Source organism: Plecotus auritus, assembly GCF_963455305.1.
Source record: "Plecotus auritus genome assembly, chromosome: 4".
Lineage (NCBI taxonomy): Eukaryota > Metazoa > Chordata > Mammalia > Chiroptera > Vespertilionidae > Plecotus > Plecotus auritus.
The window spans coordinates 100,028,454-100,044,346 of NC_137775.1; the positions used below are offsets into that span (position 1 = coordinate 100,028,454).

Sequence of the window (15,893 nt, forward strand, 5' to 3'; positions counted from 1 at the left end):
TGGCATCACCAGCAGTGTGGTCCACGGTAATAATAATAGCAAGCAGGATTTTATTCCCGATGTTTCCATATATCACTTTTTAATTTTCTAAATCGGCTTTGCTATTATTTGCATTTTGCAGGCAAAGAAACCAGAGCACGGAGATGTTAGACCAGGGGTGGGCAAACTTTTTGACTCGAGGGCCACAATGGGTTCTTAAACTGGACCGGAGGGCCAGAACAAAAGCATGGATGGAGTGTTTGTGTGAACTAATATAAATTCAAAGTAAAGGAGCAGAGGGGAGAGCAAGAGAACCCTCCGCTCTTTCGGCTCCGCGGGCCGGATAGAACAGCCGAACGGGCCGGATCCGGCCCTCGGGCCGTAGTTTGCCCACAGCTGTGTTAGACCATCTGGCGAGGGACACAAGGCCCGCAAGCAGCAGAGCTGGGCTCTGCAGCCAGCCGGGCGGATCTGAGCAGGTACTGGGCAGGGTACTGTGTGGGACGTCACAGTGAGAGGGTGGCTCTGTCTCCCTCCCCTCCCCAGCTGCCAGCAGGGGCTGTCCTCGGCTCTCTCCCCTTCTCCATCTGCTCTCACGCCCTTGGTCACTTCAGCCACTCTCATGCTTCAAAGCACCCCTTACACTCACTGATGATCCTGTGCCCCCTCCGCCGGTCCTCTTCCCCAAAGGCCAGGCTCAGAGGTCTCCCTGCCTACTCTGAGGTTCAAAACTGAGCTCCTGGTCTGTCTGCTGCCTAAATGGGCTCCTCATGAAGTTCTCCCCATCCCAGGCCATCCCTCCTGGGGCCAAACACCTTGGGCCAGTCCTGGCTCCCCTCTTCCACTCACCCGTCACACCTACTCTGTCGGGGAACCCTGAGGGCTCCACAAGACACGTACAGAACCCGACCTCATCCCTGTCACCACTGCCACATTCGGCCCCACCAGCCCTCACTGGATTTCTGTAACTACCTCTTCCCTGGTCTCTTGCCAGTCCCCTCCCTACCCCCTCCACACAGCAGCAGAGGCGGGTGGGGGAGGGAGAAACACAGACTTGTTGTTCCACTCATCCATGCACTGATTGGTTGATTCTTGTACATGCCCTGACCGGGATGAAACCTGCAACCTGGTGTATCCAGAGGCTGCTCTAACCAACGGCGCTGCCAGGCCAGGGCTGAGGGATCTCTTTAAAAATTACTAGTAAGTCAAGCCCGGCTGGCGTGGCTCAGTGGTTGAGTGTCGACCTATGAACCAGGAGGTCATGGTTTGATTCCCCGGTCAGAGCACGTGCCGGAGTTGTGGGCTCCATCCCCAGTGTGAAGCCTGCAGGAGGCAGGCAAATCAATGATTCTCTCTCATCATGGATGTTTCTATCTCTCTTTCCCCACCTCTCTGAAATCAATAAAAATATATTTAAAAAAATAAAAAACAAAAGGTAAGTCAAATCAGGGCAGTCCTCTGCTCAGAACTCTAGAACCATTCATCTTAGAGCACAAAACCAAACACAAATGGCCTGAAAGACCCCTCGCCTCTCGGACTTCGTCTCCTCTCTCTACCCCTCGCCCCTCTGCTCCAGCCACAGCCCTCCCCCGGGCCCCACAAACCTTCCTGGGCATCTGGCACTGCCTCTTCCCTCTGCCTGAACCCTCTGCCCCCACGTGCCCTCAGGGCTCCCTCCCTCACCTCCTTCAGACCTTGGTTCAAATCCCCCCCCCCCCATTCCCTTGGACACCCTCTCTAACCCCCTTTTCAAAATTGTAGACTGCTTTCCCACGCTCCCTCCACTTCCCTGCCTCACTGTTCTCCACCGCACCCACCGCCACCCGGCCTGCTGTATGTTGTACTATTTATTTGGGGTACTGTCACCCCAACCTCACGGGATGGAAGGTGCATGAGGACAAGGATGTGTCTGTGTTGCTCCCTCTGTGTCCCCGGCATCCAGACCACCGCCTGGCACAGCACAGGCACCGGGAACCACGTATTGAATTCATTCATTCATTTACCAGCTGCTGAGGGAAGTACATAAGAAGCCAAAGATAAGGTCCCTGCCTCGGGGAGTTTAAATCTTGTTGGGAAGGCAGTCACATACTCAGAAAGGTTAATGATATAAGGAATATGCATTGGTGCCAACTGGAGGCACCAGCTGTGGATTTCGTGGGCATCAGGGAAGGGAGAGGTCAGAGTTTGGCCAATCGTCAAAGGTGTGAAAGAACAGGCAGGGCTGTGCAGAGCCTTGAATAATTCATAGAATTTCCTGTAAGACACTCGTGAATCAGATTAGCTGGTCGCCTCTTAGCAAAGCCCTTATCTAGGAGGAGAAGTTTTGGTGGGGGAGGGGAGAGAGCCTTGGCCAGGTCCTGGGACGTGGCACACAGGGCAGCGCCCAGCCCCCATCTTGACATGCACAAGGCCTTGTGGAGGCCCCTCCTCAGAGAGTCCCTGGCAGAGGAGAGCCCCACCCCCATGGCAGACCCCCACCCCTGGGAATGCCCTGACTGGCTCACACGTGCAGGAAGCCATGCAAATGCAGGTGCCCGCTGGCTGTGTGCAATCCTCCTGGACAAGCCCACCTGGCCCCACCCGCTTCTGAAGCCCCTCCCAGCACCCAGGGGTCTGGAAAGCATTTCGCAAGCGAAGGCCACTTAGAAAGGGGGGGCGACTGGGCAGAGGAGAATTTCAGAGGTTGGGATTCCAGACTCACAGCCCAGAGGGGACAGAAATGGCCTGTAGGAGGGGCCGAACAGAGAAGCAGTGTGGGGCTCCCCAGGCATCAGGAGAACAAGGTCAGTAGTGGGACTTGCAGAGGTTCCTCGGGCTCCGAACCTTCACACCCCGTCCTCCCCGGGCCGGACTAGCAGCATCAACATCGCCTGGGAACTCTGGGCTGCGTCTGCACCCCTTCCCAGGGACCTCTAGGGGTGGCACCTTGCACCTTTGTCTTTTTATTTCCCACTTGGTGCTAGGGCAACCCCCAACCTAGCCTGTAGGCAAAGAAGGCAGCCATCTGCAACAGGTTGAGAGAGCCCGAATGTCCCTCCGCAAGCCCAAGGCCTCCTCCCCTCCATCCCTCCTTGCTCCCTCAGGGCTGGGGCTTCCCACGAAGGTGCTATGGGGCAGGGGTGGAGCGGGCGGGAGGGGCGTTGCATGGAGCCTTTAACTGGTAAGCAGGAAAGTCCTTATCAGATGGGCAATCCAGGGAGCTGAGAGCAGAGGACACCAGACTGGTAAGTTTTTTTGTTGTGTCTGTTTTTTTAAATACATTTTTATTGATTTCAGAGAGGAAGGGAGAGGGAGAGAGAGACAGAAACATCAATGATGAAAGAATCATTGATCGGCTGCCTCCTGCACGCCCCCTACTGAGGATCGAGCCAGCAACCCAGGCATGTGCCCTTGACCAGAATCGAACCCAGGACCCTTCAGTCCGCAGGCTGACACTCTATCCACTGAGCCAAACCAGCCAGGGCCAGATGGGTAAGTTTTTTGGGTTTTTTTGTGGGTTTTTTTAAATATATTTTATTGATTTTTGACAGAGAGGAAGGGAGAGGGAGAGTTAGAAACATCAATGAGAGAGAAACATTGCTCAGCTGCCTCCTACACACCCCCTACTGGGGATGTGCCCGCAACCAAGGTACATGCCCTTGACCGGAATCGAACCTGGGACCTTTCAGTCCGAAGGCTGACACTCTATCCACTGAGCCAAACCGGTCAGGGCCAGGTGGGTAAGTTTTGATGAAGGGGAGCCTCAGAGGGCAAGGCCAGGACTTCTGTCCCAGGTGGACCCAGGTTAGGGGATCAGCATTGTGGTCACCTAGCACGCCAACCTCACCCAGATCCCGCCCCCCGCTCACACACACATACTCACAGTCACACACACATACTCACAGTCACACACACTCTCTCTCTCACACACACACACACACACACTCACACACACACACACCCCACCCAGTGCCCCAACGACCGCCTCCCCACACGCGACGCCCAGTACAGCCGTGGCCAGGCCTGCCTGGACTGCCAGTCGCAGACCAGATGCTGGGCCTTGGCCAGGCGCGCACATGACCTGGGTGGGCACCATGTCGCCTGCAGAGGGTCGCCCGGGGGACCCCTCCCCACCTGGTGGCACCCGTGTCCCGGGCAGTAGCTCCCTGCTCACGAGGCATCTGTGTTTATTAAACTAGCTCGTCCCAGGTGCTCGGCCTCGGCTTCTGGCGCTGTAACCAGAGCCGAGTTCTCCATCCAGGGGGAGGTGGCCCCACTTCAACCCCCTCCAGAGCACCTCCCTCCGCCCAAGGTCCTGGGAAGGCTCCGCCAGTCCACGGACCTCGCAGTCCCACCTCTGCTGATGCCCGTCCTGCCTAACCACCTTCAAGGCTGGCTTAGCTCCTATAGAGACCCCCCACCCCCACCTCCTCTAACCCCAGCCTCGGTCACAGGAAAGCTGCTTCTCCAATGTGGGGAGCACGTTCTACTTTATGGATCGTTTTTGCATCCATTCTCACCACCTCCGGGGTGAGGCTCACAGAGCAGAGGGCACCAGCCCATCCACTCACCAACCTCACTGGGAGCAGGTGATGTGCCAGGCGTGGTCCCTACCCTCGAGAAGCTCCTACCCACCGCGCCAAGTGCCCGCGGACAGCAGCCTGGCCTACACCCTTGCACCCGCCCCTTGAGGACCCTCAGAGGAGCTGGTGGACAACTCTACTCTAGAAGGGCATGAAGGAGGGCGCTGTGCCCGACTACCCATGGGGTCTGCACCTGGGTCTGAGGGAGAGAGAACGGTAGCTGTGTGGCCCATTCTGCCCAGGGTGGACTTTGAGACCCAGAAGGAGCCAAGGCATGGGGCGGGCCAGTGCTGTCTGGAAGATTAGATAAGGAAGGGGGAGGAGTTGGGAGGAGGGTGGGTGACCATCAGATCAGAGGGGCCTGAAGCAAAGCCTGCCCTGCCAGGCCCCCAGCTGGAGCAGGAATTACACATTGGGCAAATGCCCAAGGGACCCTAGACATCCCGTCCCCCCAATCCAGCTCAGAACCTGAGGCACAGAAGGCGGGGGGGGGGGGGGGGGGGGGGCGGGGAGGAGAAGAGCAGCCAGCTCCAGACCCCAGTCTCCTGACCTCACCCAGGGCACTGGCCACCACCCTCTCAGGCACTCCCTCCCCGGCACTGTCAGAACACTGGGATTGGCTGGTGGCGGGTGGGGCCCTTGGAGTCCCCTTCTCCAAATACCCCAAGGCACACCCACTAGGTGGGATGGGGAGGAATGTAGAGACAGGAACCCAGCTTTGTGGCTGGGGTCCCAGGCTCTTCAGAGAAAAGAAATGGACTTCAGCAGTCCTGCGCAGACATCCATGCACTGGACCTCCCATGTTTCTTACCAAGGACCCACCCTGGGCCACCCGGGCCGCCAGGCTGTATGAGCTTACACCTGAAAAGACCGAAAGCCACCACTCAGAGACCCCAGAAGGTTCGCCCGTGAGGAATAAAGGGAGCAAAGAACTAACCTTGGCCCAACAGAAATAAAGGTCCCTGACAGTGAGCCAGGCCTCAGGCCTGCATTTCTGACTCTCGGGACTGGGTGGCCTCTGGCGAGTCCAGGGATGGGAAGATGCATCTGTCAGGCCAACGAGGAGCAGGACAGGGAGCAGGAGAGACAGAGAGGAAGCTGAGGCAGAGAAGGGGTGCAACCAGGGGCTACCCAGCCAGCCCTGGCCTCACACAATCCTCTCTCCTGCCCTCCATAACCAGGAGCCGGACCCAGCCCGCCCGGCCAACAGAGGTGCGCCCTGCCCGCTCCAGGCCTCTGCAGAGCTCCAGGCAAAGCAGCCCTGACAAACCCAGAAAGTGACCCGGTCTGCAGCACACCCAGCCTGTCTGGGAACGCAGTGTCATGGTGTGGGCAGGGCGGGGCGCAGGGCACTGTTTTAGAGGAAAGGGCATTTAAGAGGCGTAAGAATTAAATTCACACGTGTACGTTGATGGGGTCCGGAATTAAAGAAACCAGTGGTCACAGACAGAGGACAAAGGGGCACTTCTGGCACTTCTGGCTGTGACTGGGCATTGATGCTGCTGGGAATTATGAATTGGTGTGATAACAGCATCATGGAAACACAGGAACACATCCTTACTTCTTAGATATGTTATTTTTATTTTATTTTTTTTGTTGTTAATCCTCACCCGAGGGTATTTTTCCATTGGTTTTTAGAGCATGTGGAAGGGAAGGGAGAGACAGAGAGAGAGAGAAACATCGACTGGTTGCCTCCCACACAGGGATCGAGCCCGCAACGAGGGTACATGCCCTTGACTGGAATTGAACCTGGTACCCTTCAGTCCTTGGGCCAATGCTCTAGCCACTGAGCTAAACCAGATAGGGCTTCTTAGAGATGTATAATGAAGTATTTAGAGGTGAAAACATACAATGTGTGTAATACCAGAAAATACTTCTGTAAAAAGGAGGTGCAGAAAATATACCAAATTGTAGACAATTATTAAGTCTAAGATGTGGGCATATGGTGTTCTAAATAGCTCTCTACTTTCCCCGAATCAGATTCATGCCTCAGGCTGGTGGTGAGGGGCCAAAGTGGCAGTCAAAGCCAGAGCCAGTTGGAAAAGCGCTGTGAATGCTCCCATCGCCAGCGCTCCGGGACCAGACTGACTCTCCCTCCTGGGCCCCATATCACCCACTTCTAGGCCCACACCCTAGGGAGCAAGGCTCTCCTGCAGGCTGGGGGAGGGGTGCTGGTTGGCTGGCTGACAGTGATTTGTGAACCAAATGTGCACAGGTGTCCCCAAGCACCTGCAGCTGCCCCCAGGCTGAGATTTAGGGTCCCCACCTCTCCTGGCTCTGCCCACCTGCCAGCCCCACACAGCTTCACCCGCCACTGTGATCATTCTCCTCCCCACCCCCCAGCCCCTCAAGGAGTCCCTCCAGCCTGTTGTCCAAGTGTAAACCGCTCTGCACTGTGCCCCCGCCCCCAGCCCCAGCCCCAGCATGGCTCACTGTGTGGTCAAGGCCCAGGTTCACTTCTGTGCCCACGGTCCCTGGTGTGAAAGGCCCCGCAGCCCCCAGTCTGAAGACCCTGCTCTGTGGCCCTGCTCACCAGCCTCCCTAAGCCAGGGCCCTCATTGCAAATACTGGTACCACTGCCACTCCTGGAAGGACCAGAGTGACCCTCGGGGCTCAGGGCTCACCTGTGATGGACATACCAGAGATTGCTCCTCCCCTCCCCAGGCCTCCTTCCAGGGAGGAAACCCCAGCCCCACATGGGGTGAAGCAGGGCGATCAGGCCTGGGGGTGGACCCAGGAACACCAGACCTGTGCTCAGGGGTTAATCGAAACCGGGAAACCTCCCCCTAGGCCGAGAGCAGAAAGCTGGTGGCCCCACCCTAAAATTCAGCACATCACTCCACCCCCAACCCCAGCCACTGCCCCACCCGCCCCAGGAGGGGACGTGGGGTCAGGAATGCAGGGCAGGGCAGAGCGAGCAAGTGGCTACAGCAGGATTCTTCAGGCAGAGGAGCCAGGAGTGCACAGCCTGGATCCCAGAGCCCACAGTGGAACCTGGGGACTGAATCTGCCCCCACCAGGCCCCTCTCCCCACTCCCCCCTCCTCTGATCGCACACCCAACCTCAGAGCAGAGGCTGGTCTTACTCCCCACACCCCCTAGTATGAGACTCCACTGTGCGTGAAGGAGGTCATGCCCCCTGGGCACAGGGTCCCCATTCCCACCGCCTCCACCGCCAGAGAAACACTGAGGATTAGAGAGCCTGTGGGGTACAAGTGTGCCTTCCCTTTGGCCTCGGAATTCCACTTCCAGGAATTGATCCTGAGAGAATAACTGGGCGAGTGTTTGGGCATGTCCCGAATGGGATGTTCAGTGCTATCTGTAATGGCAAAACCTAAGGAACAACCTGAATGCCCAGCACTAGACAAATCTAGGTGCTCACACCACGGGACGCTATGCAGCCCTGGCCACGGGGTGCTGGCACGGGAATACATGTACCCCCAACAGACAGGACACGAAGACCTGTGGGCAGTAAATGCCTATTTGTGTAGGTGAAAAGGCCAAAGGGTCCACATACAGGATGCGACGGTACGTCGCAGTGGTGTTACAGGTAATTTTTGAGTTTTTCAGATTTACTCCATCAAGTATACACTGAGTGGCCAGATTATGATGATCTCTGAACACATAATAATCTGGCCACTCAGTGTATATCCTATATAATAAAAGGCTAATATGCAAATTGTCCCTTCGACCAGGAGTTGGAACAGCAGGCAGGCCGGCCAACCACCCATGTCCCCTTCCCCTGGCGCCAGGCTGGCTGGACCCCACCCATGCACGAATTCATGCACCGGGCCTCTAATACACACACACACACACACACACACACTGAGTGGCCGATTATTATGCATTCAGAGATCATAATAATCTGGCCACTCAGTGTATATTAGTTGCATGGGTTGGCCCAGCTGAGGCCAAGCCCCTGCCTCGGGGCACAGGCCAGGGAAATCACAATTAAATGAAAGCCAAGGGCAGGTCTGCAATCTGCCAGGAGGGATGCGGGCTGCAGGGGAGGGCGGTGCCCCCTCTTGGAATCGTAAGGCTCACAGGCTCTTACAGACCATCTCTCCCGCTCCCCACTGTGCGGACTAGAACAGTCTGTACCTGTCTCAGTTACTACTGAGTGCCGGACAGATGGTAGGTGTTCAATAAATGTTTGTTGAATGACTTAATGAAGTCTGACAAAGGCTAAGAGATGGACTCTCTGGACCAAGAGGCAAGCAGACTCTACAGGTAGACTTCCTCCCAGCCTGTCAGCCTATGGGCTCTCAGATTGGGGATCCCGGTCCCGGGTACCCATTAAAATCACTCGAGGTGCCGAAACCAGTTTGGCTCAGTGGATAGAGGGTCGGCCTTCGGACTGAAGGGTCCCGGGTTCGATTCCGGTCAAGGGCATGTACCTTGGTTGCGGGCACATCCCCAGTGGGAGGTGTGCAGGAGGCAGCTGATCGATGTTTCTCTCTCATCGATGTTTCTAGCTCTCTATCCCTCTCCCTTCCTCTCTGTAAAATATCAATAAAATATACTAAAAAAAAATTTAAAAAAAAAAAAAAAATCACTCGAGGAGCTTTAAAGCAATCCAACCCTCAGACCCCAGCCCTAGAAATGTTGATACAGTTGGCCTGACATGGGACTTGGGAGCTGGACTTTTTTAATATCCCCAGGGAATTCTCAGGCACAAACTACGCACCGTGGAGAGCATCGGGCTGAAGGAAAGCAGGGCCTTGCCAAAGTCACCCCTAGTTAGTGAAAGAGCAGGCGAGCCATGCCCCGGCTCCTGGCCCCAGGGCCCACACCTGCTGACCTGGGCCTCTTCCACACGTGATGCTCCATGCCACTGAGTCCACTCCGACCACTGACAACGGTGTAAGGGAGTGATGTTCACACAGTCCTGTCCTCGGCAGCCCTGCTCAGCCCAGGCAGGCTCCGCACATGGCTTGTAGGAGTCAACCATCGCATATTTGGTCTTCCTCATTTCCTGTGGCTTCTACTTTTCCCCACGTTCTTATCTTTTCCAACGAACCCTGCCTCCGCCACATGTTCTGCTCCTGACCTCCAGTGCCAGCCTTCCTGGGGAGGTGGATCCGGCTACGAGGTGGGCAGGGAACCCCGAGTGGGGAGCCCTTACGACCCTGCTCCCTGTGCTCACCTAGGCCTGGGTAATAATTAGGGTTCCCACTGAAGATCGTACATTAACTTTCAGGAGGAAGGCTGGGAAGGGTCTGGGAGCAGATGGCCCCAACGCCCAGAAGTGGGTGGGCAGAAGCACCCTGACCAGTGTTGGAAGCTCAGTTTCAAGACCAGTTCACCTGCATCCGCTGCGGCCTGGGGGCCACCTTTCGGAGCACTCAAAAGGGACTGGATGTGAGACGCGGAGGGGCCCACGCTGCACACTCAGGGCCGGTTCCCCGCGGCCTCACGGAAGCCACATCAAATCCCCCACCTCTCACTAGCCCCGATCAGCCGCTCCAGCCCTGGCCTCTGCCGCCTCCACCTGGCTGAGGGGCGAGGCAGGGGCCCTGGCCACTCTCCGGCCAAGAACAGGCGGCCTGCTTTCCCAGGTCTCGAGCTGCTCCAGCAGCTGCTCCCAGACCCTCCCCAGCCTCCCTCCCGAAAGTTCATGTACAACCTTCAGTGGGAACCCTAATTATCCAGGCAGACCCAACCGTCTCTGCCTGGCCCTACAGAGCTGGCTGCAATCTGAAAGCTGCCCAGACTCCCTCCGCTACCACTGGCCCCTCCCGCCTGCCAGCGGAGCCAGCCCCTCTGCCCTCAAGGCCACTCCTGTCTCCAGCACATTCGTTTCATCCAGCCTGGGCTAGCCTGGGAACTCAGTCAAATCAGCCTCCTGGGCTCCCAGACCTGGGCACCAACAGCCAGGCTGGGGGAAAGGCGCCAGAATTGAGGAGAGCCAGAAAGGCCTGGTGAGGACGGAGCAGAGAATCAGAGAGAAAGGCTTTCACACTGCAAGGCAGCGGCCGCCAACCTTTCGGACCTCAGGGACCACCTGTGCTGTAAGGCACCCAATCCCCTGGGACCAGCGTGCAGCTTCCGACTCAGCGGGACAGGCGGGGTCTGAGATCTGTTTTCTAACAAGCTTCCAGGTGTGCTGATGAGGCTCCACCAAGCACTAGACGTTGAGTAGCAATGACTTGGTGCTTAGAAACATTCTTTCACTGACTCCAAGTTCTGAGAAGCTGAGACACTCAACCCCTCATCCGACACCGAGTGCCCAGTGCCCAGCACAGTGCTGTGGACATGCTGAGTGGACGAATGGTGTAAGTAAGCAGTTAATCCTGGCCAAGTGCCCAGCATTAGGTGGCCATACAAAGAAACCTCCAACTAATTGTAAAACACAATTAACACCAGAAAGGAGTTTGTACAGAGCAGTGCAAAGCAGAAGAAAAGGGGATAATTTTGCTGGGTTGGGGGCGGGGGTGGGTCTCTCAAAAAGAGGCCGTTTTGCAGTAGGTCTTAGAGGATGGGTCAGGGCTACCCAGGTGGAGACTGGCTGATGGGCGGGCAACGCAGGGGCAGAGGTGAAGAGACCTGTGAGTGTGGCGTAGGTTCCAGGAACTGGGAGCAGTGTGGTTCAGCTGGAGGGTGGTTTGAGGGGGAGGTGAAAAAGCCCCAAAATTAAAAAGTTGGTGTCAGCAAGTGCTGGTGCTAGAATGCCAGGCGGGAAGGGTGGGTGCCCACTAGTGGGGAGTCGGAACTGCAGGCGGTTTGCACAGGGTACTCACGGCCTGAGAATAGGGGCTCTCAGGAGTCACCTGTCCTGCCCGGCTCAGCATGAACTGAGGAAGCAGCCCCCTGGGCCGGAAGGGCCCAGGAGAGAGGCAGCAACAGAGAGAATCCCTGCGAGGGGCTGAGGCCTGTGGGGAGGCAGGTGTTTCCCTTGATTTGCTAGATCTCACGGGCCACTGTGTGCGTGGCCCACTGTGTGCTTGGCCTACTGTGTGCTTGACCCACTGTGTGCTTGGCCCACTGTGTGCTTGGCCTGCTGTGTGCGTGGCCCACTGTGTGCTTGGCCTAGTGTGTGCTTGACCCACTGTGTGCTTGGCCTGCTGTGTGCTTGGCCCACTATGTGCTTGACCCACTGTGTGCTTGGCTGGAGCAGGCACAAGGCATCAGAGAAGACGGTCATTTCCCTAAAACCTCCAGTGCTGTTAGACAGGAGGCCAGGGCTGCCACCATCTGCCCCCACAGCCCACCCTCTTTCCTCCCCCTCAGCCTGTCAGAGGTGTCTACTGTGCGCCTGACCTGAGGGGCAGCCAGAGCCTGGTCATTGCTTGGGGGTGCAGCTCAGATATGCCTTTATCCCATCCTCAGGGGGCCTGAGCAAAAGAAGTCAGATGGGGAGTGGGGTGGGAGTCCTAGAGGATGCTGCGGTAAGAGAGCAGGGTCTGTTGGAACTCCCAGTCAGCCCCCCCGCCCCCCCACACACACACACACAGACGTCCAGTTAGATTCCCTTCGCTACCAAATGAAAGCTAAACTCCCAATAGCCCAGGGAGACAGCAAGGGGGCAGGTGACCCCCTCTCCCAGCTCAGGGTGAGCCAGGCCAGGTGAGAGCCGCGGGGGCTGAGGGGCTGCAGCTGTCCTCCAAAACCCAGCGAGGAGGCGCCTGGTGGCTGGCTCGCCTGCGGAGGAGGAGGGTCAACAGAGGACGTGGGTTTATCCTAAAGGAGAGGGTGGCAAACCTAACAGGTCCCCATCCTGAAAATGGGGCAAAGGGAGCAGGCCCTGCCCAGGCCTGGCTGGAGAGGTGGGGAATCCACTCCACCCCACCCCACCCCACCCCCAACTCACCCAACTGCTCCCTGAAGAGAACCCTTCCCTCTGCCTCCTCCTCTCCCGCCCTGTGCCAGCCTCAGGCCTGGCCTCTCCAGTGACTTGAATTGATTCCCTGCTTATCCAGCCCACACCCTGGGGGGTGGCGGCCAGAATTAATTAATATTTGTAAAGCGCTTCAGAGATCCTGGGACCAGAGATCCAGGGGCGCCAGATGAGCTGCGCAGGAAATTGACAGGGAGAGACGGGGAGAAGGGGGGCAGCAGGCCAGGGTCCGGGACGCCTGGAAGGGAAGACGCCCCTACTGACCAGGGCAAGTCAGGAGAGAGCTGCGAGGAAAGGTGCGACCTCTCACAGGTGCCCCAGGTCCCCAACTGGAGGATTCCCGCTCAGGCGGAGCCGGCCCACCCCCCTCAGCTCCGCCCCACCTCCAGAGCCGGTCCGGTCCGGCCCGAACGCCTTTCCCCAACTCAGGCCCCAGGCACACACCGGCCCCGCCCGGGACCACCTGCAGAGGAAGTCTCTCCGCCTGTCGGAGGAGAGGCGCGCGCCGGGGTGGAGGCTGCGCGGAGGAGGGTGCCTCCTGCCAACTCAGGCAGGGCACCGGCTCCTACCTGGGCAAACACTGAACTTCCTTTCTCAGCAGAGGCGAGCCGCTCCCCTGCCCTAGAAGCGGGGGGACGCCCAGGTCCTCTGTTGGGGGCCGGAGGCAGGACCCACGCACCTGGCCCCAGGCCCCACCTCCCCACCCGCGCCCCCCTCGAATTCACTCACCCCAAAGTGCTGATGAAGCCGTTGACGGAGCCCTCGGCGTACAGGGAGACGATGTCTCCGATGTGTAGGAAGCTAGACATCTCGCTCATGGCTTCGGCCCTCGGGGGAGCCCGGGCGGCGGGAGTGCGCGGGGGCTCCAGGCGGGGCTCTGTGCCGAGGACCGAGGTGACCGCGAGGGCGGGCAGGGGCGCGTCCCCACCTCGGAGCAGGGCGCTCGGCGCGGCCGGGGAGGGCTAGTGGCCCCCGGAGCGGAAGGCGGCGCGGCGTGGCCGGGAGCCGGCGGTGGCGTCCGGGTGAGGAGGTGACCGCGTCTTGGCGCGCCCGCCGCCCGCCAGCCCGCCAGCCCGCCAGCCCGCCGACCCAGCCGGCGCGTACCTGCCGCGTAGAAGGAGCAGGAAGTCTGGGGCTGCCACACACACATGCAAATCCCGCCCGGGAGGCGGGGAAACCACACCCGCCCCCCCCCTCCCCGCGCTGCCCGCCCCCGGCACCCACGTGCGCCGGCCCGCCTCCTGTGCCCTGCGCCCCCCGAGCGTCCGGGCTCGGCCTCCGGACGCCGAGCGAGACGCCCGCCCGGGGAAACTCGGAGGAGAGCCGGGTTCCAGCAGCCTCCAGGGACGGAGTTCCAGCTCCAAAAAGTCCCCAGCACACTCGCGGAACCGCCACTCCGGGAGGCCCAGCCTCGGTGGGGCTGCCCGCCTCCGGGTTCCCTGCATCATCTACTTTTCCGTCCTCAGGTCACGGAGAGCCGGTGCGGCACCGCGAGAGGGACAGCTCGTCGCCCCGCAGCGCTACGTGGAGCCGCGCAGAGGACCCGGGAGCCGTCGGGCCACCGCCGCCCTCCGGCCGCCGCGCCGCCTTCGCTCCCAGCTGAGGGCGGTCTCGTTCCTGCGCGGCGCAAATGGGGCTTCATTTTTCTCCACGTGGAAAGCCTTTTCATTGCACAATAGAAAGTGCTGGGGCTTGGAGGGGAAATGAAGCAATGGGGTGGGTTTTGTTTTTTTCTCCGCATTCCTGTGTACAGAGAGATCCAACTTCCGAATCAGTTCAGCCGCTCCCTCTCCAGAAGTTGGCTCCAAAATTCTTGGTTCTTTCGGTCTTCCTTTTTCAAAAGGGAGGAGGGGCGGGAGAAAGCTACCTTCACTGGTTAATAGTGCTCCTTGCCAACAGGGACAAGGCCGGGGCCGGCCTCTGAGGGTTTGTCACCGCCAAGCTCTCGCTCACGAAGTCCTGCCCCGCTCGCCTACTTTCTGTTCTGTGCCCGGGTGCTCGGGTGTTTGCTTCCTGGTACTTTTATTTGAAGTCCTGGCAGAGAGCGCTCAGTGCCACCCGCATTTGATCACATTTACTTCCTTCGGAACCCCCCATCCCGACTTCCTGGGAAGCAGGAGGCTTGTCCCTGGGAGAAAGGGAGGAGGGACAAAAGACTCAAGCAGGAAGAGGCGAGGCGGCCAAGAGCGCGAGGCAGCTGCTGACTCGGGGTGGAAGAGGAGTCCCTGGGTGTGTGACCTCGGGGTGCCAGAGGAGTCCCTGGGTGTGTGACCTCGGGAAAACCCCCAAAATGTGGGAGGGAAGGACCCCTCCAGGATCACTGGCTCAGTGGCTTACAGCTTTTCACCAGCACCACAGTATCAAATAAGTTTTACATCAGACAGCCCACACTCCATCTATGTATAAGCAAAACAATAGTTGCTCAAAACAATACTTACCCTTATGACCTGCGATGCACTGATATTTTCTGTTCTTGTTCAGGGATTTGTTTTGTTTTTTAATACCGATTGCTTTTTCAAATGTGCCAAATGGGTTGCAAACGGCAGTTTGATAAACCCCATCCAGACCACTCTGCCAAAAAGAAATGGCCAAAGCCCACAGAAGGCGCACCAACCTCAAGGTCACAGGGTGGGTTCATGGCCACTGGAGCCCTAAGCCCAGCTCCCAACTCCCAACCCCCGAGTCTCCTCTCCAGGACCCCACTGGGCCCTGGACTGCTGCTGTCCACCCCTGGGCCCTGCTGGGAAGGGCCAGCCCCTGGCACAGGCTCACTGGCTCCCAGAAGTCAGGCCTCCACTGGCTTCCTCAAGGAGCATATGCATTCATTCCATAAGCATACATTGAGGGCCTACTATGTGCCAGGCCTCTGCGGGGCACCGGACTGTGATCAAGACATAGAGGATGAAGAGGGAGATTCTGGAAACACTCTCTCCCAGGGCTGCACGCAGGACACGTGCTGTCCTAGTCCCAGCCGCATCCAGGCCCCATTGTCCTTCCTCCCGAGTCTCAAAAGATGGTTCCAGAACCAGCCAAGGTCTCTCAGCCAGTAGGCCTACCAGCTGTGGCCTATCTCACCCACAGCTCACGCCAGGGCTTCTCCCTCCACCCCCGCCTGGGAGTGCCCTGACCCTCCATCCTTCCACTCACCACAGGAGCCAGAGGGGGAGCACAACTCCCACATGACCGAGCAGCCACAGCAGGGCCTCGCTGCCAGCCTCCCCCACTGCTCCTGGGTATCTTTCTGGAACATGACGTCCGTGCTGTGTTCCCAGAGGAGCCACCCCTCAGCTCTAGGCCCTGGTCACCTGCTTCTGCCAAATCAACTTCACTGTAAGCTCCTTTGTATATCTGGGTTCTGAGAGAGATTTTGTTTAAAGAAAGGTTCTTTAAAAAAAAAAAAAAAAAGCAGCAGCCCTAGCCAGTTTGGCAGAGTGGATAGAGCGTCAGCCTATGGACTTAGGGGTCCCGGGTTCGATTCTGGTCAAGGGCACATGCCGAGGTCGCTGGTTGGATACC

The 15,893-nt window shown here is 58.3% G+C and overlaps 1 protein-coding gene across 1 annotated transcript in view; it reads right to left on the minus strand.

Moving 5' to 3' along the window:
- Positions 1 to 13,460, minus strand: part of ITPR3 (inositol 1,4,5-trisphosphate receptor type 3) — a 67,067-nt gene extending 53,607 nt beyond the window's left edge. Inside the window, exon 1 of the mRNA XM_080666748.1 lies at positions 13,107 to 13,460. Within this exon, the coding sequence (XP_080522874.1) occupies positions 13,107 to 13,195 (89 nt within the window). The 5' untranslated portion in view covers positions 13,196 to 13,460. The remainder of the gene's footprint in view (positions 1 to 13,106) is intronic.
- Positions 13,461 to 15,893: the final 2,433 nt, after the last annotated feature.